The 26,564-nt window shown below is 42.4% G+C and overlaps 1 protein-coding gene across 1 annotated transcript in view; it reads right to left on the minus strand.

Moving 5' to 3' along the window:
• Nucleotides 1–26,564, minus strand: part of HAPLN1 (hyaluronan and proteoglycan link protein 1) — a 115,902-nt gene that overhangs the window by 11,560 nt on the left and 77,778 nt on the right. Inside the window, exon 3 of the mRNA XM_061622016.1 lies at nt 14,912–15,280. Within this exon, the coding sequence (XP_061478000.1) occupies nt 14,912–15,280 (369 nt within the window). The remainder of the gene's footprint in view (nt 1–14,911; nt 15,281–26,564) is intronic.

A 26,564-nucleotide genomic window follows, 5' to 3' on the forward strand; every position in this document is an offset into this window, starting at 1 on the left:
CAAATGAGTTGATTTTTCTCTTAAGTAGGTCTTAATATTGTATGCCAATATATCCTAGCAGAATGGAAGTCACAATGTTTGAAAAGTGTTGTAATTGAGGTAAAATGATTAGCAGATAATACTTGGGGAAATGCATTAATACTGACATACTCTGGGTTTGGATTATCAAATTTAAATGCTCTAGCAGTTCATGGAGAGATTTATAATTTACCTTTCAGTTTTCAGGTTACCCTCTCAGGCACCTGGCTTGGGTGAACAACTGATATGGGCTTGCATGTATAGACAATCCTAAATATACATACTTGACAGTATGCCACATTGAACTCAGTGGCTCTAAACCAGCCTTTCCCAACCAGTGTGCCTCCAGATGTTGTTGGACCACAATTCCCATCTTTCCTGACCATTGGCAATGCTGGCTGAGGCTGATGGAAGTTGTGGTCCAACAACATCTGGAGGCACACTGGTTGGGAAAGGCTGCTCTAAACAGACATGTAATCAAATGCATCTTTGCATTTAACACTCATGCTTTTGAAATTGCAAACAGCAGCCACTAAGTGGGGTGATAATTAGCTGGATCATAGCAGACAAAGAGTGGGAGTTTAACCCTTTTCCCCTTTAGTCCTGACTAAAATCCTGACTAATATCCCACTGGAACCCATCAGTGGGTGTTGGTGGGATTACCTGGTGTTCTGGGCAGCACAGTAGAGTTCAGAGCATTACTAGTTGCCTGGGTGGAACCACCATTTAAATCCCCTACAGGGTCCCCAGTATAGTGGCTTTTAAGAGTATTGTGGGAAATTCATCAGTAGTGGGTTTTATTAGGGCACTGGGATCTAGGCAATTGCTCAAGGATGACAGGTGCTGACACTGGCCCTGTTGAGAATGCATTTTCCTTCACAGTTTTAAAAAGTTTTAATTCACACAATGTGAATTTGTATAAGTTAACAAATCCACACTTCAATGTCGAATTGTGCCCCTCCCTAATTAAGATAACATTACAGCTACTAGAGATACTGTATACACATTCGTATGTCAAGTAATCATCTGCTTGGTTCAACAGGCACTTATTTCAAAGAGAACAAATGGATAAATCAGATATAATGGGTATAACTTATTTACCCATAACATGCAAACATTTCCCTGTTACCAATGGTCACTTGACGTATCTGTCATCCAGTATATTGTACAAGAAACTGCTAACTGCAGTTGTTCAGCGCATGATGCTGATGTTAATGAGCAGGCATTCTGTACTTTTTTTAAAAAAAAGCTAAGGCCCTCTGACAGTGAAGTGCTATTAAGTACCATTGGAGAGCAATACCTAACATCTGCTTTTTACTATAGGATGAATATTGATCTACTCAGCCAAAGACTTAACTCATAAATATTCATGTGCCCCATCCAAAGCGTTGCCAAGATCTGAACACTGGGGAACACTGCTCTTCAGCTTGGAAGACCCAGCCAACAGAAAATGTTATTTTTTCCCATAGTCATGTAATTCCATCTTTATCCTATCTAGAGACTCAGGTTACCAGCTGCATGCATTGACACCCATTTACTTCTCCAAGCATATTGGCAAAAGATAATTTAGAGAGGATAGTCACATAGAGACATTTCATATCCATCAAATACCTTCTCAGTATTCATAATTCTCCATATTGATTCCTGCATTCTGAATAGCCTGGGGGCAGAAATCAACATGCTTTGACAGATACAAATTTTGCCTTTAATGATAACCAAGTTTAGGATTTTAACTGTGACACTTGCAAAGAGTTGTTGAGTTAACACTATAGTCAATTATCAGTTTTAAGAGTAACCACTCTGTATTTACACAGAGACTTAAATTTCCTGTACCATGAGTCCACATGGAAAATAGAGGCTAGCCTCAGCCAGAATAAAGAAAGTGGCTTCCTTCGGTGCTAGTCTAAACAGAAAAGTCAGACTTCTTATAGCCAGAGTCAACATGGGATACAGTAGAGCTTGCTGTATACTCCACTGTAGTGTAACCATCTTAACTTGGCATGGATATTTGCCTAACAAGCATTTTTCCAACTGATGTTACTGTAATACCGGGAAAGAAAATTATTTCACAACTTCAGAATTCATTACCCTCTATATATCAAGTCCAAGATGTATTCAGGAAGCTATCTTATAGTGAGACTATTGGTCAATCTAGCTCCGTCTCCTTAACTGGCAACAGTTCATCTTTCCCAGCTCTACCTGGGGATTCCAGGGCTTGAAACTATGGCTTTTTTCATGCAATGCATGCACTCTATTACTTTCCCCTAAACTCGGACATTTTACCAGGTTAGACTATTTGTCCATTGAGCTCAATACCATCTATCCTGACTGGCAGCAGCTGTACAGGGTCTCCAGCAAATTTCTTTCACTTTAATGCTACCTTATATTTTTAACTGGAAATGCCAAGAATTGAACCAAGGACCTTCTGAATGAAAGCATGTGCTCTACCAAGCTATGATCCCTCCTTTCAGGATTGTACCTTCTCAGTACAAATCTGAAAGTTTTGGCAGTATGTGTAAGATCCTCTGTCTCATGGATATGATGACCTCCATTGTTGGACTACAATTCCCGTCAACCCCACCTAGCATGGCCAATGGGAGTTGCAGTCTAACAACATTTGGAGTGTACCACATTGACTATACCTGCGGGCCTATCCCATAATGGACAAGGTGAATTTACAACTTTTTATGTCACTGTTACAGACACTCTCTAATCCAGGATCTATACAGCAGCTTCCAAAGTGAAGACTTTGCATCAGTAGAAGGATGCCCCTTGGAACAGAAAGAACAAGTTTTCATTGTTATGACAATTATGGTTTCTGTTAGCAAAGCCTACATTGTTCTGGACAGTGAACTCACATAGGAATGATAAAGCGTTTTGTCCAGCTTACAGCCATTCCTGGAAAGAAATGTTTTTTGTCAATCTGCCAAGGATCATCCATTAAGGCCAATATCTATGGACAACTGGCTATTGATTCACAGCTTTGTCACTCATTATACTCTTTCCATTGGACAACTGCAGACTGGGTGTAGATGTCATGTAGGGAAGAAACAGCTGGCACAGTTTATAGTGAAAAACTTACAAATATCCCAAAGGATGTATAGAGAAAAGAGGGAAAAAAGTATGTTATTATCTAATGAGGCTTTTTCCTAGTTCAAACTGGCTTTTTATTGGAATTTTGATCACGTTATGGCCATTTTTATCTCAAATATTGTGACTTAGGGCTGTTTGTGTGTGTGTAATGTAAAAGTGGTTTAACTGGCTCATCCAATACCCTACCTGCCTCTGCCAGCAGGGCCAAAGTGAGGGCACTTTGGGGCTTTGGATTTTTTAAACTTTAAAAAGTGTTTTTCCTCTATGGAAAGCAATGGTAGGTAAAGAGGAGACAGGTTTAGACACCCTCAAAAGCATTTCTAAATATCCCCCTGGCTTGGGGGCATGACAGGGAATTTTGAGAAGACTTAATATCCTTTGAATTTCAGCCACCTTGCAGCACACCCCCTTTTTGAGGCACCATAGCATTGCAGCCCTAGGCTGTGGGCACACTAGTTGCTTCAAAAGCAGCGAGAATGGTTTTTCTTGCTGCAGTTTGAAGTGACTCTGCCCTCTGCTGGACACACCTCCCTTCCCCACTGCTGACTTCAGACCTCAGACCTTTCAGAATCACCCACAGCTTTGGGACAATCACTGCCTGTGCCTACAGCAAAGCATTTTCACTGGCCACACCTGGAAGGCAAACGGATTGAACTACCAATCAGCTGCAAAATCTGTGTGAAGCTGAATTAAAAAAACAATGCACTGGAGGTGATCCAACCAAGTTTTAGAGTGACAAGGGGCAGAGTTTGACTAGCATTTCCTACACACACCCGTCTTGATACAACTAAAACAATTTAAAAAGTCAGATCCTAAAGGGAGAGGGCTTGCATGGCGACGGGACAAGATCTTAGACCTCCTACACAGTGGGGAACAGTGTGCGTGCATGAGGGATGAAAACAAGCTGTGTGAAAGCCAGTTGCGTGAAATGCCTCTGTATGGGCTGAAAAAGTACTGTCCCTTATCACAAGAGGTACTGCAGTATGAAAGGGATTTTAGAAACCGGGACAGAAGCGCTACCTTTTTAATCCGTTAAACTAGCGCTATTAGCCCCATGTGTGAAAGCAGCCCAAGTGCCAGGCAGGGGTGGCCCCATCTTACAGGCAGATTAGGTGGTTGCCTAGGGTGCCAAGTTAAGGGGGGCACATCAAATTCAAGGGAAAAATACATATTAAAAATACAAATAAAATAACGAAGATGTCATTATTTCAATTCTGCGTAGCATTAATGGGATTGCTGTGTCTCAGTGTAAACATTTCTGCTTGCCTGACAGAGCAATCTCCCCTTTCCTCCTCTTCCGCATGTGCTGTGGGGCCTGATGGGGATGTGTTTGCAAGGTTCTGCTAGCATGAATTGTTAGTTGACTGTCATTACATCAGTTCCCGTGTGCTTATAGAGGGAATATGAATTATAATTATAATAAATAAGGTGTTCCATAAAAGAAAAGTAACAGTGTTAACCAGGGCCTTTTTAGGCGGGGGACACAGAGGGCAATTGCCCTGGGCCTCGCACACAGAGGAGGCCACAGGAACATTGACAGTGCTGCATCTTTGCCAACTTTTTTCTTTCAGAATCCCACTAACTTGAGCACCATAAACCCCCTGGGAAAAAAATCACAAAACAAACTCTACTGCTGGTCGTGTCCCATTGTCATCATAACAGCGTGAGCAAGATGGTTGCAGCCACACAGGCAGGGCAATAGTAGCAATCCAGCCCAACCATAGTCAAGCAGTTAAAAAAACATTATATTTATATTTTGCCTTTTTTCTTCCAGTGAATCCAAGGCAGTTTATGCAGTCCTCCTCCTCTCAATTTTATTTATTTTTACAACAACCCTGTGAGGTAGGTTAGTCTGAGAGTCACTCAGTGACTGGCCCAATGTCACTCCCAGTGAACTTCATGGGTGAGCTGGGACTCGAACCCAGGTTTCCCTGTCCCACGCTCTAGCCACTACACCCCACCACATGCACTACAAACCCAGGGTTCTCCATGCAGACCATGCTGAAGGCATCAATCAGTGGGCTCACAGGGGCTTACCAAAATGGAGGACCCTTGGGTCTTTCTGCTCCCCTCCTTCATGGCACAACTGTACAAGGTAATGGCCACCGGTTTCTCTTCTTGGCTTTCCAGTGGCACAGTTTCCTTACTGGATCCTCTCCCTTTAAAATTGGCCACAGATCCAGTTAAGACTGTTCCCTCTCATCTTCAATGAGAGCGCTGATTAGAAGTGAGAGGTGCTGACTGAACAGGACCAGCAGGGAGGAGAGAGAGGACAGTTCTCAGTGGACACATGTGGATCCCAAGAAGAGGATAGTCAGGGGGGAAGCAGCAGCTGTGCATCTTGCCTCAGTGGAAGAAGGAAAGGTAGTTACTGGGGACAAAAAATGGAGGGCCAGTGGCTGGGGAAGGGAGAGAAAATGGAGGGCCCAGGGCCTGTGTGGGAGGGAGAGGGTGGGCACATGGGTGTATTTTATTCAGAGGGGATTTGGGGAAAGGACATGGCCTTCTGCAGAATGGAGGCCATGATACTGGAGCAGAGGACTGTGGTGGGCTCCAAGGGGTAGCTTTTATGTTTGGGGGCTCATGCCCCACTTTTTGGGCAAGTTGCTTGTCTTTAGGCCTTCCATGAAAAGGAATGTTTTGCTTACAGTGGCAAAAATTGGGGTTGTTCATACCCTTCAAGGCAGCCCTTTCATGAATGGTCTTGCCCTGCCCATGTAGGCCCTTTTGTGGCAGGGCCCATGACACTTTCTCAAAATCCCAAATATGCCTGTGGCCCCAAAAGATTGGAGACCATCCCATACACAGTTATACTTAATTTTTGCTTTTGCTGTTTCAAAGGCATACATTAAATTCAACTTGCCATTCACCTTGTGAGTTAAGTCCCTTCCTCTGGTAAATGCATACCTTTAAGAGAGATGGTTGGTTTCTACTGAAGAAGTAAGGAAGTTTGTTTGCGAAAAAAACCTCACAGACAGGTTTCCAAACATTGTTGTGGCTCTAAGCATTACTTTAACTTTGCCACTTTCCATAGCTAGTGGGAACTGCATCTTCTCAAAATTGATAAAGACATATCTGAATTCCATTCAACAATGAATGGTACAAGCGAGACTTGTTGGACTTGCCTCAATATCAATATAGAACATGCTAACCTCTGGAATGGAGAGATGCTCTTGGAGGTCACTGATTCATAGGGTCGCCATAAGTTGTAATTGACTTGAAGGCACATAACAACAACAACCTCTAGAAAACTGGATCTAAAAGAACTACTGACTGAATGTTCAAAATTTAAAGCAAGGAAAGGCATGTTTAAAGAGTACAGAGTGTTTTTGATTTGGAGTATTTTGTAATTACAGGTTAAAGTTCATTGAAGAGTTTTCTTAGTTCTTTCTATATTGGATGTGGTGGTAATGGCAGTTACAGCAGGATAGCATAATGGATGATTTTGGATTTGTAATAATAAAAATTATAACATTTTTAATACCTTTTCATTTGAAATAGGACTGAAATATCATCTAGCTGCTGTGTACAAATCTAATCTGAAAATTTCGTGTCTCTATTTTATATCCTCTTGGAAACATTGGTTGGACAGATGTATGGATGAACAAACCAAATATTATGCCTCTCCTTAAAAAACATTAAACAGAATTTAGTGGAGTTTACCAAAAACCTCAGCCTAGATCTGCCCTTGGGGTATGGGGGTGGGGGTGCCAATTGCATGGTTTGCCTAGGGTGACAGTTGCTGGCAGCTTGTCTAGGGGCACTCCTGGTGCCTGGTAGACTGTTGGTTGGGAAATGGCTGTTGAAAAGGAGATTGGCTGTGAGAGACAGAGAGAAAGAGGGAATAAGATGAGAGAGATAAGATGAAAACATATGCAAAAGAATTAGCATAGTTGTTACGGAGACGGGTTAGTCACATTAGAATAGAATATTAGAACTATGAGTATTCTGTATAAAATGACTATTTGTTCTGGTTGGTATATTCCTTAATCAAATATATAATTATGTTTTAACTGTCTGAACTGTACTCTGGGTAGATTCTAAGGTAAATTATCTCACCCCAAATTTTATGTAGATGTATGCGTGACCTTGGGCAATGGTAAACCCCCTCTGACCACTTACCACTTACCATGAAAACCCTATTCATAGGGTCGCCATAAGTCGGGATCGACTTGAAGGCAGTCCATTTCCATTTGAGAATATAAATGGAGAGTCCTACTGCTCTGTATAAGTCAGGAGGTAATGACAACACATATTTTAAGGGAAGCCTCGACTCTCTGGAACAACTGAAGGACTGAAAAAGGCAGACAATTGGGGGTGATTTCAAGCATGTCACTGAGTGCTATCTCTCTTATGTCCTGCTTGCAGGCTTCCCATAGGCATTTGGATAGACACTGTGGGAAACTGGAGGATGGGCTAGATGGTTCCTATTAAAAATAAATGAATGAATTCTGAAGCTGCCCAGCACAAAAAACACTGCCCCATTCTTCTGCAGTTTAGATGGCTTTATCCACACAGAAGGAACTACTAAGCCTTCAAATTTCACTCAATTCTGTAAAAACAAATTAAAGATATAGTTATATTTTAAATTTTCCGTTATCTGAATTAGGCTGATTTCTGGAGGGCTGAGTCAGGATCTGAACCAAATCTTGTGGTTGGTGCACACCAGTGCTAGATATGCCTGATCTCACATAGCAGGCCTCTTCTAATGTGAGTTCTTTTAATTCTTCTACCAGCTAAATGTTTTCAGTAATCACACTGAATAAACAATGTATAGAATCTGGAAAGTGGACCTTGGTATGAACAAATTGTTCTTCTTTCATCTTGAAACTGATTCTATTCAATATCATCCAAAAAACTGCATTATTAGCTATAATAATGTCTAGTTACTCCCGCTCTTAACTTCTACTTATTTGTTCTTCATTACAAGTCTCTACATCCTATGGGTCATTTTTTGGTCTGAGACTCAGTAATGGTGGTGTAACACTGCACTATTTTCCCTCAGAAGTAGAGGATTTCATAACAAGTGGGGCAAAGAGAGAGTGATTCATTTTAGTTGTCATAATGCAAGCTACTGTTTGTGCCACAGCAGCATAGAATTGGGCTGCTGGAGTCAAAGAGATAGGTTGAAGAAAGACCCTCAAAGCATAGGAAACAGAAACTGGTGCTACGAACTCGGAACAAAATGCTTCTTTAATAATATAATTACAGTACAATCCTATACATATCTACCCAGAAGAATGTCCCATTGAGTCCAATGCAGCAATTGCCAGATAAGTGGGCTGTGGTAGATAGGCATATTCACCAACTTTTAAAAAAAGCACTCATCACCTCATTCTCACATTAGACCAGCCTTTCCCAACTAGTGGGCCACCAGATGTTGTTGGACCACAATTCCCATCTTTCCTGACCATTGGCAATGCTGGCTGAGGCTGATGGGAGTTGTGGTCCAACAACATCTGGTGGCCCACTAGTTGGGAAAGGCTGCATTAGACCTTATTTTCATAGGTACAAAAATCTAGCCAAGCCAAGCAAGTCCTAAAATCTGGCTTGAACAACCATGACCTACAATACCCCACAGACAGATCAGCTTTTCTTATATAATACCCTTGTGCTTCCTTCTGAAACAGATCAGCATGATAAAATTGCCTGTTAAAACAGGAAAAAAGAACTCAGTGGTGGCAGAGATTAACATTAACAAGGTTTTAGACAGACTCCCTTTACCTGGCAGTCCGTCATCTGCTCCTGAAAGCCGGACAACCCAACCGAAACAAATCTAATAAAACATGTGCGACTGCAGCCAGAAGGAAAATCAATATAGCTCCTGTGTGCATGTGGATGTACCTTAGGCACACAAAGACCATTAAAAAGAAAGCTGGGACATAGTCAGTGATAGAGTACATGCATTGCATGCCAAAGATCCCAGGTTCAGTCCCTGGCATCTCAAGCTTGTGTCTGAAAATCTAGGGAGTTGCTATATGTCAGTGTAGAAAATACTGAGCTAGATGGACTGAGTCAGGGCGAGGCGGCTTCCCATATTCTTCCCACAAGAGAAAGTGGTGGCCACCAACTTGGATGGCTTTAAAAGAGGATTTTAGAGTGTTTTAAAAACACTCTATAACATCTTAATAACAAAAGACTTTAAAACATATTAAAACTTTTAAAAAAAATCTTGAAAAGCAATTCCAACACAGACAAATACATGGAATATAAGGCTATCAACTCCCCTAGCCATGATGGCTATGCTCTGCCTCTATGGTTGGTGGCAGCATGCTTCTGAATACCAGTTTTTGGAAACCACAGGAGAGGAGAACACTCTTGCACTCAGGTTCTGCTTGGGAGCTTCCCATAGGCATCTGATTGTCCACTGTGAGAACAGGATACTGGACTAGATGGGCCACTGGCCTGATCCAGTAAGTTCTTCTTATCTTATTTTCACCCTGGTTATCTATCCGCTCATGAAAAATAAACTACTGTATGTAGGCCTAGTTAATTTTACCTGTTTCTTTCAATAATAAAAAATGCAACAATTATTACAAAGCATCAGATCAAATAACTGCTCAGTCATTATATTCAGTGGGCAGCCTTGGCTTGAATAAGTCACTTGCTGTCATCCTATCTATTTTCAAGCGTTACTCTGAAGAAAACATGCCTTCAGGGGTTGTAGGAAATGCTGGCTACAAATTCAACATATCAATATTATTCCTTAAACAAATAAAAAAATTCATAACCAGTAAATCCCAAATCAGAACAAAAATATTTGCCTGAAGTAATAATATTACAGGTCTCATATAGTATAGAGGAAGGCAATGGTATACCACCTCTGAATACCGCTCACCATGAAAACCCTATTCATAGGGTCGCCATAAGTTGGGATCGACTTGAAGGCAGTCCATTTCCATTTTCATATAGTATATGTATGTATTAGTGTCAGTTATGTGGCAAGCGAAACTTGTTTAGGACTGGTACACACCTTGTAGTTTGTGAACCTGACTCAAAGCTGATAAAATAATTCATTACTCTCTTTCATGCAATTGCTGAGTTCACCACACAAATCAACATGGACTCTCTTAAAATATACCAAGACCAAATCTTGATTTCATCATCACCATCATCATCATCATCATCATCATCATATTATTAATATTATTACTACCTGCCCTTCACACAAAGGTCCCAGGGCAGGTTACAACCATTTTAAAACACATCATTAAAAACAGTTAAAAACAATCTAAACAACATCATAGGGTTGATGTTGTTTCTAACATTAAAAGAAAGGCAGGGTATAAATATAATTAATCAATCAATCAATGAATAAAATCACAGAAAATAGGGTGGGTCCCAAAATATGCATCTCAGGTGTCGAAGGCCAGGGTAAAGAGACAAATCAAATAATCAAATCAAATCAAATCATAGACAAATCAAATATTGCTCCTCTATAGATTTATAGAGCCAGTGTGGTGTAGTGGTTAAGGTGTTGGACTACGACCTGGAAGACCAGGGTTCGAATCCCCACATAGCCATGAAGCTCACTGGGTGACCTTGGGCCAGTCACTGCCTCTCAGCCTCATGACAACGCTATTCATAGGGTCACCATAAGTCGGAATCGACTTGAAGGCAGTACATTTACATTTATAGATTTATAATTAACTTCTGTTGACAGAATTGAAAATTAAGTGTGCCACACATAAGCACTTACAGATAACTTGCAACTGCTTTTTTTCTTGTGTTTTTGTGGTTTCTGTTTCCTTCAAGACAATAGGTAATTCCATGGCTAAATAAAACAATTCACCTTAATTTCACAACAACTATAACAGAAAAAACATTTATTGGGAAGTGAATTCAAAGCTAATATTTTCCTAGAAAAAAGAAAACTAAATTTAAAAGGGCAGACATGTTAGCCTGTAAACAGTAAGACAAAGAATGTTGTAGCACTTGAGAAATGACCTGGATTGTTTTGGCAAGAGTATTTACATGTAATAGCCTACTTCTAATGCATCTCATGAAGTAATCAACTTCCTACAAAAGGTCTTGCAACAACAGATGTAAGTCAGCTAATTAAGGTGACATAACATTGCTTGCCTCCTCTAGGATGTACACCTTAATGTAGTGAGGGGGTTTAAGTGTGTCAAAAAACCCGAGAGAAATGCCGTCAGGAGTCTAGACCAAGAGGCTAGACTCTTAGCAGGGGCACCCATGGCGGAATGGTCAAAGCTGAGACACCAGACTAAGATGCATCCAAACTCAGAGGAAGGCAATGGTAAACCACCTCTGAATATCTCTTATCATGAAAACCCTATGAACAGAGTATCCAAAATGCAACACGAGATAGTGCTGGAAGATGAGACCCCCAGGTCAGAAGGCACTCACCGAGCTACTGGGGAAGAACAAAGGACGAGTAGTGCTGTGACTAAAGACGCAGCTGGGTCAAAGCCGAAAGGAAGCCCAGAGGCTGATGCACACACATGCGAAAGGAGAGTCCGGAGTTGTACGACACACACAATAAGAACATGGAATGTGAGAAGCATGAACCAGGGAAAGTTAGAAATTGTCAAGCAAGAAATGGAATGCATCAACATTACAATACTGGTGTGAGTGAATTAAAATGGATGGGAATGGGTCATTTTCAATCAGGCAACTACACAATATTTTATGCAGGAAATGAGAAATTAAGAAGAAACAGGCTTGCTTTAATAGTGAGAAGTGATGTAGCAAAAGCAATTAGGAGCTATAACGTAAGGTCTAAGCAAGTAATATCAATGAGAATAAATGGAAAACCTGTTAACATAACCATCATCCAAGTCTATGCTCCAATGGCAAATGCAGAAGAGGAATTGGAGAGATTTTACACAGAAGTACAGGAAGAAATTGATCACACATCAAAACAAGATGTGCTGATAATCATGGGGGACTGGAATTTAAAAGCAGGGAACAGAGAAGAACAAAAAATTGTGGGGAAATGGGGCTTAGGAGATAGAAATGAAGGAGGAGAAAATTCTGTGAAGCCAATTGTTTGTTCCTTGCAAACACATTTTTTGAGCAACCGAAAAGACAACTGTACATGTGGACATCACCAAATGGTCAATACAGGAATCAAATTGATTATATAATTGGTAGCAGAAGATGGAGAAGTCCCATACATTCTGCGAAAACAAGACCAGGAGCAGACTGCGGTATAGTCATGAACTGGTAATATCGAAAATCAGAGTAAAGCTAAGGAAGAACAACAAAGCAATCCTAATGCCAAAATACAATTTAAATAACATCCCAGAACAATATAAAGATCAAATAAGGAACAGATTTGAGGCTTTAAAATTAGTTGACAGAGAATGAGACGAACTATGGACTGAAGTCAGAGACATTATCAGGGAAGAATGCAAAAAGACAATACCTCCAGTTAAAAAGAGAGAAAGACCTCAATGGATGACTGAAGAAACAATTAAAATGGTTAAAGAGAGAAGGAAAGCAAAAGGAGATAGAAACATGGTTAGAACCCTAAATGCAATAACACAACGACTAGAGTGTAGGGACAAAGAGAACGATTAAAATAGTTATTGTATAGAAATAGAAGAGGACAACAAAAAGGATAGGACAAGAGCCCTATCCCAGAAGATTAGAGAAATTAAGGGGAAATTTAAACCAAGAGTAGGGATGTTGAATAATCAACAGGGGATCACACTGACAGAGATAAAATAAAAGGAAGAGAGAAGCAATATACTGAAGAACTCTATAAAAGAGATGCAAGGATGACAGATTCATTCACGGAGGAACCATATGATGAAGAACCGTATGATGAAGAAATTTGAGAATGTGAGGTGAAAGCTGCTTTTAAAATACTTGGAAGAAACAAATCGCCAGGAACACATGGCATACTAATAGAGTTGCTACAAGCTACTGAGACTGAATCTGCTCAAATTTTGACAAAAATCTGTCAACAAATATGGAAAATAAAAAATGGCCCACAGACTGGAAGCGTTCAATCTACATCCCAATTCCAAAGAAAGGGAATGCAGTAATTATCGAACTATTGCCTCAATATCCCATGCAAGTAAAATAATACTCAAGATTCTACAACAAAGGCTCTTACCATATATGGGGTGAGAAATGCCAGATGTCCAAGCTGGATTCGGAAAGGGAAGAGGCACCAGAGATCATATTGCAAACATACGTTGGATAATGGAACAGACCAAGGAATTTCAGAAGGAAATCACCCTGTGCTTTATAGATTACAGCAAAGCTTTGACTATGTAGATCATGAAAAACTATGGAATGCATTAAAAGAAACTGAGGTGCCACAATATCTAATTGTCCCGATGCGCAACCTAAACTCTGGACAAGAGGCTAGTGTAAGGACAGAATATGGAGAAACTGATTGGTTCCCCATTGGAAGGGGTGTGAGACAGGTGTATTTTATCACTAGATTTCTTTAATCTATATGCAGAACATACCATACTGAAAGCAGAATTAGACCAAGATGATGGAGGTGTGAACACTGGTGGGAGAAAGATAAACAATTTAAGATATGCAGACGATACCATATTACTAGCAGAAAACAGCAATGAACTGAAACGAATGTTGATGAAAGTTAAAGAGGAAAGCACAAAAGCAGGACTACAGCTGAACGTCAGAAAGACTAAAGTAATGACAACAGAAGATTTATGTAACTTTAAAGTTGACAACGAGGACATTGAACTTGTCAAGGATTATCAGTACCTTGGCACAGTCCTTAACCAAAATGGAGACAAAAGTCAAGAAATCAGAAGAAGGCTAGGAATGGGGAGGGCATGAGAGAACGAGAAAAGATCCTCAAATGCAAAGAGGTGTGACTGAACACTAAAGTCAGGATCATACAGACCATGGTATTCCTGATCTCTATGTATGGATGTGAAAGTGGGACAGTGAAAAAAGCAGGTAAGAGAAAAATCAACTCATTTGAAATGTGTTGGAGGGGAGTTTTGCGGATACCATGGACTGCGAAAAAGACAAATAATTGGGTGTTAGAACAAATTAAACCAGAACTACCATTAGAAGCTAAAATGATGAAACTGAGGTTATCATACTTTGGACACATAATGATTCACTAGAAAATACAATAATGCTGGGAAAAACAGAAGGGAGTAGAAAAAGAGGAAGGCCAAACAAGAGATGGATTGATTCCATAAAGAAGCCCCAGACCTGAACTTACAAAATCTGAACAGGGTGGTTTATGACAGATGCTCTTGGAGGTCACTGATTCATAGGGTTGCCATAAGTCGTAATTGACTTGAAGGCATATAACAATAACAACAAGAACATTGCTTGACTTAGGGCCAAACTACATGTGATGTTGTTCATGATGTTTGCCCTTGAATGTATACTTTTTGTTTCAGAAGAAACCAGTGCAGGGCCCCCAATCTGGACTGATACCCTGATGTAGAGGTAGGGGACTTAGCAGCGGATAAAGATGTAATTTTTCTGTAGAGCTGCATGTAATTTCAAAGCCATTTTCCTACTGCTCATGGCAGCATCTAACCTGTGGAATTTCCTCCCCATCTTCACTGCATAGCTTTCACCATATGCTGAAGCCGCACCTCTTTACTCTGACACCTGAGTTAAATATATTTTTAGGACCCACAATTCTTCTGACTACAATTTGTTTTATCTGATTTTAATATTATATTTTATACTGCATTGTATTGTATTTGTAACCCTGGGACCTTATGGTAAAAGGTGGAGAATAGCAGCAGCAGCAGCAGCAACAACAACAACAACAGTAGTAGTATCATTATTCAGCAATTTATGTTATGCCAGGACTACTTGCCTTCTAAATCCAGAGATACAACAGCTGTGTCATCTTCTAAACCTTCAATCACTTCACATTTGTATTTTCCATAATCCTCAAGAATTATATTTGTGATTACAAGGGAGACATCATTTTCAGTGCTTTTCTTCAAGAAGACCCTTCCTTGGTAATTTCCATAGCTCTTTTTGTGGTATCCCATTTCAACATAGACATCCACTTCTTTGAGGTAATCTGAGGTGAGTTTGGTCCACTTGACCCTAATTTTATGGGCTCCTGAGTCAAATGATGCATGGTCACGATAAAATTTACATGGCAGTGTAATATTGCCACCCCGTTGCGAGAAGACTTTAGCTTGCTCTGCTTCCACAAGGAGGCGAGGTCCATTTTCTGATCATGCATTGGGAAGAAAAGAAACACTGATTAGTATGACATTCCACCCTACATTTCACAGATAAAAATATGGACATTTCTATGCATGGGTCTAGGGCAGGGTGGAGAAACTGTGGTCCTCCAAATGTTGACTGTGGTCATGTCAATATATTGGCCAATTGTTCTTTGCAAAAATCTTGAAGGCTCAGTGTCCTTTCTGACTCATAAGTATTTCATAATATGTTTCTGCCTTGGCAATAACTCTGGAATACCCAAAGCTGAAAATGGCAGATAGCCCAGATGGTACAGTAACTCTCTCTTCCAGTTCCCGTCTGCTCCCTGCTGCCTTACATGTTTAGCAAAAGAAGAAAAATTGGACTGAGCTGCAGATACAACTGTCTCTTGTCATTAGAGAGAAAGGAGAAGACAAGGCAGTGAATCAACATACATCCACATGTTGTAAGAGAAACAGTGATCTTACTTTAGCCTGAAAATAGTTGAAAAGGAAGCATTTTTTGGTGCAAAAAAAATCACACATGTGGCTCTCACATGTACCACCAAGAAATTTATTACAATTGATATTAATGAAAACGTTCCTCCATTTAGGACAAGGTTGGGGAATCTGTGGTTCCTCCAGGTATAGTTTGACTACATTCCCATCAGCCCTCGCCAGCATGGATTGTAGTTCAAACGTCTGGAGAACAACAGGTCCCCCATTCCTAATTTAGAATGGGATTGGGGACTGTATTCAATTAAAGAGAGTGTCAGTGGCTGGAGATGTGCACGGCAGATTCACAAGGAAGCAATAAAACAGCAGAGAAAGTATCTTGATGGGAATAAGGGATGAAAGCAGCATGATGTATGTCTAGAAAGTAGACTACAAAGAGTTCAGATTAGTTTCTAAAAGAGCAATTCCACAGTTTTCCATTCATTGTATCCTTGCATGGCAATGGAAGTCTTTCATTTCTGCCCATAATGACATGGCTTTTTGAGGAGAAACAGGAGAGCATTTATTTATACTCGCAAATAAAGTGGGTTAATGAAATTTTAAGCATCACAGCAACAGACTATGCTACAAGAACCTCGACAAATTTATTTTTTTATTTATTTTTATTTAATTTAATTTATATACCGCCCTAAGCCCAAAGGCTCTCTGGGCGGTGTACAAAAAGATAAAACAAGCACAGTGTATAAATACAATAAATACAATAAATCAAGAAACAAAAACAAACAAACAATAAAAGAACCAAACAACATCCAAAATACAAAATAATAGTGAAATACTGTTAAAATACACTTTAAAATGCCTGGGAGTATAAAAAGGTTTTCACCTGGCGCCGAAAAGATAGTAGCGTCGGCTCCAGGCGCACCTCATCAGGGAGACTGTTCCACAGTTCGGGGGCCACCACTGAAAAGGCCATATTTCTAGTCACCACCCTCCGAGCTTCTCAATGGGTGGCACTTGGAGGAGGGCCTTAGATGTTGAGCGCAGTGTATGGGTAGGTTCATATTGGGAGAGGCGTTCCACCAGGTATTGCGGTCCCATGCCGTGTAGGGCTTTATAGGTCAAAATCAGCACTTTGAATCTAGCCCGGAAACAAATAGGAAGCCAGTGCAGACGGGCCAGAACAGGTGTTATATGAGCGGACCTTCTGGTCCGCGTCAACAATCTGGCCGCTGCATTCTGGACTAGCTGTAGTTTCCGAACAGTCTTCAAGGGCAGCCCAACGTAGAGCGCATTGCAGTAGTCCAATCTAGAAGTTACCAGAGCATGAACAACTGAGGCGAGGTCGTCACTGTCCAGATAGGGACGTAGCTGGGCTACCAAGTGAAGATGGTAAAAAGCATTCCGTGCCACCGAGGCCACCTGGGCCTCAAGAGACAAGGAAGGATCGAAAAGAACTCCCAAGCTACGAACCTGTTCCTTCAAGGGGAGTGTAACCCCATCAAGAACAGGATGAACATCCACCATCTGGGCAGAGAAGGCACTCACCAACAGCGTCTCAGTCTTGTCTGGATTGAGCTTCAGTCTGTTAGCTCCCATCCAGTCCATTATCGCGGCCAGGCAACGGTTTAGCACGTTAACAGCCTCACCTGAAGAAGATGAAAAGGAGAAATAGAGCTGCGTGTCATCAGCGTACTGATGACAATGCACCCCAAAACTCCTGATGACCGCACCCAGCGGCTTCATGTAGATGTTAAAAAGCATGGGGGACAGTACCGATCCCTGCGGGACTCCACAATGGAGAGTCCAGGGTATCGAGCAATGTTCCCCAAGCACTACCTTCTGGTGGCGACCCACCAAGTAGGAGTGGAGCCACTGCCAAGCAGTACCCCCAACTCCCAACTCCGTGAGTCTTCCCAGAAGGATACCATGGTCGATGGTATCAAAAGCAGCTGAGAGATCAAGGAGAATCAACAGAGTCACACTCCCCCTGTCCCTCTCCTGACAAAGGTCATCATACAGGGCGACCAAGGCTGTTTCAGTGCCAAAACCAGGCCCAAAACCGGATTGAAATGGATCAAGATAATCAGTGTCATCCAAGAGCCCCTGGAGCTGGCCGGCAACCACCCATTCCAGCACCTTGCCCAAGAACGGAGCATTCGCCACAGGTCTATAGTTGTTCAGGTTATCTGGGTCCAAAGAGGGTTTCTTCAGGAGCGGTCTCACTACCGCCTCTTTCAGGCAGTCAGGGACCACTCCCTCTCTCAAAGAGGCGTTTATTATCTCCTTGGCCCAGCCGGCGGTTCCGGTCCTGCCAGCTTTCACCAGCCAAGAGGGGCAAGGGTCCAGCACAGATGTGGTCGCCCGCACCAGTCCAAGGATCTTGTCAACATCCTCAAGCTGCACAGACTGAAACTCATCCAATAAATAAGGACAAGACCGTGCTCTGGACGCTTCATTAGGTCCAACTGCCATAATATTGGAGTCTAAGTCCCAGCGAATGCATGCGATCTTATCCTGGAAGTGCCTCGCAAACTCATCACAGCGGGCTACAGATGAATCTATGATATCCCGAGGGTCAGAATGTAAAAGCCCTCATACAATTTTAAAGAGCTCCGCTGGGCGGGAGAGAGATGCCTTAATTGTGGCAGCAAAATATCTCATTTTTGCTGCCCTCACCGCTACTATATACCGCTTAGAAGAGGCACTTACCAAGGCATAATTGCATTCGTCGGGAGTTCGCCTCCATCTGCACTCAAGCCTCCTCCTCTCTTGCTTCATCACTCTCAGCTCCGAGGTATACCATGGAGCTGTATGAGCTCTACATAGGAGGGGGCGCATGGGAGCGATCGTGTCAACCGTCCGGGTCATCTCTGTATTCCACAATCCAACCAGGGCTTCGACAGGAGCGCCAGTCTTCTCAGTCGGAAAATCCCCCAGAGCCCTTTGGAAACCCTCGGGATCCATTAGTCTCTGGGGGCGGACCAATTTAATAGGTCCCCCACCCTTGCAGAGGGAAAGGGTCGCTGTGAGCCTAAACTTCAGCAAGCGGTGATCTGTCCATGACAATGGGGTAGATGAAAAACCCCCAACCACCAGATCACCATCTCCATGGCCAGTGGCGAAGATCAAATCAAGAGTAAGTCCCGACACATGCGTTGGGCCAGTAACAACCTGAGACAGCCCCATGGTTGTCATGGAGGCCATGAAGTCCTGAGCCACCCCAGATAAAGCAGTCTCGGCATGGACGTTGAAGTCCCCCAGTACCAATAGTCTAGGGGACCGCAACAATACCTCCGAGACTACCTCTGTCAGCTCAGTTAGGGAATTTGTTGGGCAGCAGGGCGGGCGGTACACCAACAAAATTCCCAGTCTGTCTCTCTGGCCCAGCACAAGGTGGAGACACTCCAAACCAGTCGTCACCTAGACAGGGTGCTTGGTGAGTGAGTAAGAACTCCTATAGACCACAGCAACCCCACCTCCCCGTCCTTCGGTTCTACCATGATGCTGAACCGTATACCCAGGTGGGCAGAGCTGGGAAAGAGCAACTCCTCCCTGATCACCCACCCAGGTTTCAGTTATACACGCCAAGTATTCAGGGATTGCGGCTTTGTATCAAATAATTTCAACAGATATGTATGTTCAGCATATATAAAAGAAACAAGTTGATACTTAAAAAATACCACTGTAATCCTTTAACAATCAGACACAAAGTTTCCCAAATACTTCTAGACTTTTGGTGGGAAAGCAATGTGGGGAAAAACTTTAACAGTGTACACGTGGAATACGAACATACACAACTCTAGGTAACTGCAATTTTCATTACACTCTAGATTTTCTTCAAAGGGACCTCCCACATTCCTGGGCCATCTGGACCTGTTGCACTTTGGGAGAAACCCTATTCTGGAAGCAGGAGGAAACAGAAATTTGCCATTAGACACTCTTGAGGGTGTATAGGGCATAATCCTATGCATGTTTACTCAGAAGGCAAGTCTCACTGTTTATGAGGGCTTTAGTGAATGGATCAGGGAAGCAGGAGACTTGACCACCTGCCTGAAATATTGTACTGCCCTACAAATTTGTCAAAATGCAAACACAATTTGGGTTGGTCTTTCAGAGTCCACTTCCTACGTAGCTTGGAAGAATTTGTTAACATGGGCCTCTGAGCATATGGTGAGTGGTGGCAACACCTGCAATCAGCCCAAATAACAGAAACAAGACAAGTTTTTTTGCCTATTAGTGAATTTCTCTGCTTTTTAATCCGAGAGGTATGTAATGGGATCCTGTGCAAGTTTGCTGAGAATGGATTGATCATTTGCATGCTTATTGAGTTAGTGGGATTTACTACCCTGCAATCATCCTTAGGATAGGTGAAACTGACAACAGGGGAATAGGAAAGGGAGGAGGGGAATGGAAGCAGCAGGAGGGGGAGGAGGGCAGGTTTGATCATTTGCATGTTCACTGAGTTCAGTAGGATTTACTCCTGTGCAATCATGTTTAGGATAGGTAAAACTGACCATGGGGAGGGAGGCCTGGAGTGGGCAAGGGAGGAAGAAAAAGGAAGAGGGGAGTGGAGGAAGGGAGAGGAGACAGGAAGGAGGGGAGTGGCAGGTTTGATCATTTGCATGCTTATTGAGATCAGTGGGATTTACTCCTGTGCAATCATGGCTAGGATAGGTAAAACTGACCATTGGGGAGGAGAAGGGGGAGGGGAGAGTAGAGGGAAGGAGGAAGGGAGGAGAGGGGAGCAGAAGGAGGGGATTGGAAGGGGAGGGGAAAGGAAGGGGAGGGAAAAGGCAAAAGGGAGGTGATGGCAGGGAGGAGGAGGGGAGGGCAGGTTTGATAATTTGCATGCTTATTGACTTCAATGGGATGTACTCCCATGCAATCATGCTTAGGATAGGTGAAACTGACCTGGGGGAGGGGCAGGGAGGGGAGGAGGAGGAGGGCATGGGAGAGAGGGGAGGGGAGGGGAGGGGATTGGGTGGGTAGCCACTGGGAGAAGGGAAGCCCCTTTTCTTTCCAAAAGGAAACCATAGTATCATTCTTTTTCAGGGTTTTCCCCACCTTTTTATTCTACAGTAGGCACATGTAGCCTCCCACCCAAATTTAAACCAAAGCTGTCCCTGGCCACATCCACACCTGACCTTTATTTCACTTTAGACAGTCATGGCTTCTCCGAAAGAGTCCTGGGAAGTGTAGTTAGTGAAGGGTGCTGAGAGTTGATAAGAGACGCTGTATTCCCCTCACAGAGCTACAATCAGAGTGGCTGACTGTTGAACCACTCTGGCCCCAGGAGCTCTGTCAGGGGAATAAGAGTCTCCTTTCAGCACCTTTCACAAGAGGTCTTCTGTATCTTTAAAAGTTGTGCAGGGGGAAGGGAGAATTCCACCTTGTGGTTTTTCCCATTACAGTGTTGCAAGAACATCTGCACTTGGCTGACTTTCTCTTCTTCTAAAGATACAGGATCAGTCTCAGGCCAAGAACCTGGCAACCCTAATTTGAACACAGGTCTCCAAGGTCCTAACGCAGTAGTCTTATCGCTATACTACACTGGCTTTTGCAGAACCTGTACACTACAGTACCTCTATAAATCACAATATAAATTACCCACTATACTTCCTTGCTCTTTTAAAACCTATTGAAATCAGTGGTAATGTAAATTCTGTTGTGTGCTTTATATTTCCTCCTAAAGGTCAAGAGAGAGAAATATAGCCTATTGATGTCTATAGGATTTATATCTCAATAGACACGTATAGGATTGTTCCATGGAAGCCTGCATCAAAAACCTGACATACTTTAAGAATAACAGGCAATGAAAAATGCAATATTTTAATAACTATAAATATGATAGTTACAGAAGTTGGGTTTTTTTCCAAAGTTGATGTTTTGATTTTAAAAACTTAAGAATCTGCAGGAAAAATGAACAGAGTAAAACTACATTTCCATTTCTGCCAAAACTCTTTCTATTGAATGTATGCCTTGATAAGAAACAGTTTCAGGAAGTACAACAGTCCCAGCATGCCTTGCCTTATTGCCAGTAAAAGGGAATTGCTTCAGTGGCGCATTTAATAAGTGTCCTTGAAGCCATTTTTTTTTCCTGGCAGCAGATGTGTATATGACAGAGACTGTACACTCCTTGAATGTTACATGTGAATAACTGTACAAGTGTACATCCCAACTACTTGTATACCCAGGTACACAGGCTGTACATTCATTGACTGTAACGTGTGAACAGGGCCTTCGTCTGTCATGTCACAATAAATCCTGAGTGGAGGGGGGGAGCACAACTCTAGAGGGAAGAGTGCTCCAATTCCCCCCCTTGGCTACAGGCCTGCTCTCACCCAATTACAATTGCCAGGATTCTTTAGGAGAAGTAATGAAAAGTAAGCTGTTATAAAATGTACATGTAAGCGTAGTTATGCTTTATCACAATTGTTGGACACATACAGACCAATGAATCCAAATTATTTAATTTCTGTTTATTATTTATTTTGGCATCAGAGAGACAGCATTAGCATAAATCAGTCATTTTGATTTAATTTGTTTGTACACCAAGCTGAACAATCCATGTCCATGTTGGATATTTTAATGTTTATTTTCAAACTGTCCTATACACTGTGACTGTTATACTGCTCTCTGCTGGATCTTGAAATAATTTTTATTCATCGGCAAAAAAAATTGCATTGCTCAGATGCAAATAGTGGCATAATATCTAAAGCTGACTGGAAGTAAATTTTAGCCCTTGACGATAAGCCATTTTTGGTCCAATTGATTTTTGTGTGGCTAAAGGCAATGAGATTACATTTTCTTAGATAAGTATATTGGCTAATATGGTTGCTGTTTGGGCTAAAGTATCTAGGCATGACTTCTCAAGGGGTGTACAGTGCACTTCCTGCCTGAAACTGGTTGACAACATCTGTTATATTTTTATTTCACCATTCCTCCAATGTGACAACTGATAGAAAGCTTAACTTTTGTTAACGTATAAAAAGTGCCCTGAGAATTGAGTCTAACAAAGCAAAATGGCATAATTCACCTTTTAGTACCTATTCTTTTCTGCTTGCAGAAGACAAAGTGGTAGTTTTTTTTTTTAAAGGGAGACTTACTTGGAGCCACAAATGAAATATGAAGTGAAACAGAATAAATTTTTAACATGCGGCATATCCACTGGCTCAGAAGTAACTTCCCAATGTTTAATGGAGTTTACTCCCAGGTAAGTGTATATATGATTATAGCTTTAATTACGGTTCTCAAACTTCATTAAAGAGGATTTCCAGATTCATTTTAATCTGGTTTGGAAATGGTCTTCCACAAGGCTGAATCTAGGTGGAGAGGAGCCAGGGGTGGGCAGGTGCTGATAGGGAACAGATGAGTGGAGAGCAGGCAGAATCCTTAGCTTCCTCCTGAAGCCTAAACCGAGTTAGTTAGTTATGCATGAGCACTGGATCAAAGGAGCACTTCAACAATGGACAGATCTAATTAGGAAGGCTGCAAAATCTCCTTCTATGGACTGTTTCAAGGAAAGGCAGGATGAACATCAAGTCAAGGGTGTTTAAGTAAAGAGTATTCTGTTTTAGGGCAAACTGAGTGACTGTGTTAAATTAAATGGATCACTCAGTCTGTTCACAATTATTTCAAGTCTGGTGAGTGTGTGATACTCTGTCATCTGCCTTGGTCAAGACACATGATGGCAGGTTTCATAAAGCTATTTGTACATCTCCTGGTGAGTGCTAGTGCCTCCCTTGGGCGGCCTGTCTCCCTGATACTGCATTTTTGTTTTGTTTTGTCCTCTTTTGTAACTGAGAGTGTTTTGTTATTAGCTACATAGTCAGCAAAGGCATTTTATATTGATTTGGCTCATTTACTTGGCTCAGTTTATTCCTGTCTATGCTTCTATCCCTAAGCATGTCAGAGAAAATACTTTTATCCACATTATTATTATAAGGATTAGTGCCAGATGGGGCCTCTGATAAACACTCCTTCATTAGCTGGAGAGCTAGATGTCAGATGGAACAGGCCTGAGTTCAAATTAAATTGATCCTATCAGTAAATACAACTTCAGATGCAAAAGGAAAGAAAGAAATTGTACCCTTTAATAGGCTAGCAGCTGCAAACTGTGTGAAATGACAGGTTATTTATTTATTTTAAGAAATCTAACCCTTCTATTTCTCCAAAGTGATTCAGGGCAGCTAAAAAACAGTAATAAGAACAGAGTAAGACAAACATAATCTCTGAAAAAATCAATATGCATGGACCTTAATACATAATACCTATCATAGTCCTGTGAGAACTGAGCCAATTAAAAACTGCACAAATAATCAAGGGCCTTTAAAAAAAAAAAGCCAGGTCTTCACCAACCACCTGAAGCAATATATTGGTTATACCACCTAAAGGTTATATTTTGCCACATTTCATCTTTGTGTATACTCTGAAGGGAGAAGGTATACATATGATGCCCTCTTTTCTAGGGCAACCCCACATAGAGTGCTTTACAGTAATCTAGTCTAGAGGTTACCAGCGCATGGACAACAGTGGTCAGGCTATCCCAGTCCAGAAAAAGCTGCAGCTGTCTTACCAGCCGAAGCCACTTAGCCACTGAGGTCACCTGGGCAAGTGACAAGGATGGATCATAGTCTAGCAGTCCCAGACTATGAGCCTGCTCGTTCGGAGGAATACAACCCCATCTAAAGCAGGCAATTGACCAATTATCCAAACTCGGGAACCAAAAACACACAGCACCTCTGTCTTGCTAGGATTCAGACTTAGTTTACTGGCCCTCATCCAGCCCACCACTGAATCCAGGCACTGGTCCAGGGCTTGCGTGGCCTCTCTCAATTCAGATGTTACAAAGAAATATCATTGTACTGCTGACATCTCACCTCAAATCTGATAACCACTCCCAAGAACTTCATATAAATGTTAAACATCATTGGGGACAACATGGTACTCTGAGGCACCCCACAGCACACCTGCCAGGGGACTGAAAGACAAATCACCCAATGCTATTTTCTGATAATGACCCTGGAGGTAGGGCTGGAACCACTGTAAAACAGTGCCACAGATACCCATCTCATCAAGTCAGCTCAGAAGGATACCATGGTCAATCGTATCAAAAATCACCAAGAGATCAAGTAAGAATGTCAGGGTTCCACTCCCCCATCCTTCTCCCAATAAAGGTCATCCATCAGGTGACCAAGGCCAGTTCAGTCCCATAACCAGGCTTGAACCCAGACTAGAATGGGTCAAGATAATCCGTTTTATCCAAGAGTACTTGCAATTGCTTCACCACAACCCTCTCAATATAACTTTCCCTAAAAAGGGGGGTATTTGCAACCTGGTGGTAGTTGTCACAAACCAATGGGTCCAGAGTGGGCTTTTTCAGGAGCATTCAGATCACTGCCTCTTTTAGGACGCCTGAGATAACTCCCTCCTGCAAAGAGGCATTGAGCCCACCATGAATCCACTTGGTCATAACCTCTCGGCAAGCTTTAATAAGCCAAGAAGGGCAAGGATCTAGAGGACATGTTGCTGGCCACATTTTCGCAAGTACCTTGTCCATGTCATCATGCCGCATAAACTGAATCTGATCCCAAGACGCTGCAGCAGATGTTGCAATTAATGTTGCACTGGACACCTTATTGGGGACTACAGCAGATGCAGATGGGGCATCAAGATTGTGACAAAGGCAAGCAACTTTACTATGAAAGTGCCTTGCAAGCAATTCACAGGACACTAAAGCATTTCCTCGAGTTGATGTCAACAGACTCCTGACAATACAAAAAAGCTCCACTGTACGGCTACTTGAGGATGCGATGAAGGCAGAGAAGTGGGCATGGTTATGATGTTTTACATAGTAGGCATGGTTATGATGTTTTACTTGTGCCCCATCAGCTTCACAGAATGTCTTTTGCCACTTGCACTCTAGCCGTCATCCAGCCTGTTTCATTGCCCTTAGCTCACTGGTGTACCAAGGTGCAAACCGGACTCCACAATTCCAGAGAAGATGCTGAGGGGCAACCATGTTAAGAGCCCGAAACAGCTTCTTGTTCCACAGTGTGACAAGGGCTTCCACAGGGTCACCTGCTCTATCTACTGGGAACTCCCCCAGGGCATTCAGGAATCCAGTGGATTCCATTAGTCTCCATGGGCGGACCATCTTAATCTGTCCACCACCCGTGCAAGGGAGGATTGGAGCCGCAAGTCTAAACTTCACCAGGAAATGGTCTGACCATGACAATGGGGTGACATTCACCCCCCCATCTCTACACCACCCTGTTTTTCATCTGGAGCAAAATCCAAGTCAAAGGTGTGCCCTGCCCTAAGTGTTGGACCAGTGACAACTTGAGACAGCCCCATGGTTGTCTTGGAGGCCATGAAGTACTGAGCTGGAACACTAGAGGCACTCTCAGCATGGACACTGAAATCACCCAGGACTATCGTTCTAGACTCCTCCAGTACCACAGCCGAGGCAGCCCCCACCAGCTCACTCAGAGAAGCTGTTGGGTAGCAGGGTGGATGGTATACCAACAGCAACCCCTTGTTTACTGTCTCCTAGGCCCGACACCAGGTGCAGGTGGTCATAGCAAGCTCCAAGACACAGTAGGTTTCCCGGTGCAGAAATGAAAGTTCTGTAGACTGCAGCAACCCCTACCCCCCATCCTTGCAGCCTGTGCTGGTGTTGCACCGAATATCCAGGTTGGCAAGGCTGGGTTAGATCCATTCCCCCCAGCTCACCTACCCAGGTCTTGGTAATATACACCAGATTGGCACCCTCATCCATGACCAAATAATGGATAGGTGTGGTCTTATTGTGTACCAATCTGGCGTTAAACAACAGCACACACGGGCCAGTGG

Source organism: Rhineura floridana, chromosome 1 (assembly GCF_030035675.1).
Source record: "Rhineura floridana isolate rRhiFlo1 chromosome 1, rRhiFlo1.hap2, whole genome shotgun sequence".
In the NCBI taxonomy this organism is placed as follows: Eukaryota; Metazoa; Chordata; class Lepidosauria; order Squamata; family Rhineuridae; genus Rhineura; species Rhineura floridana.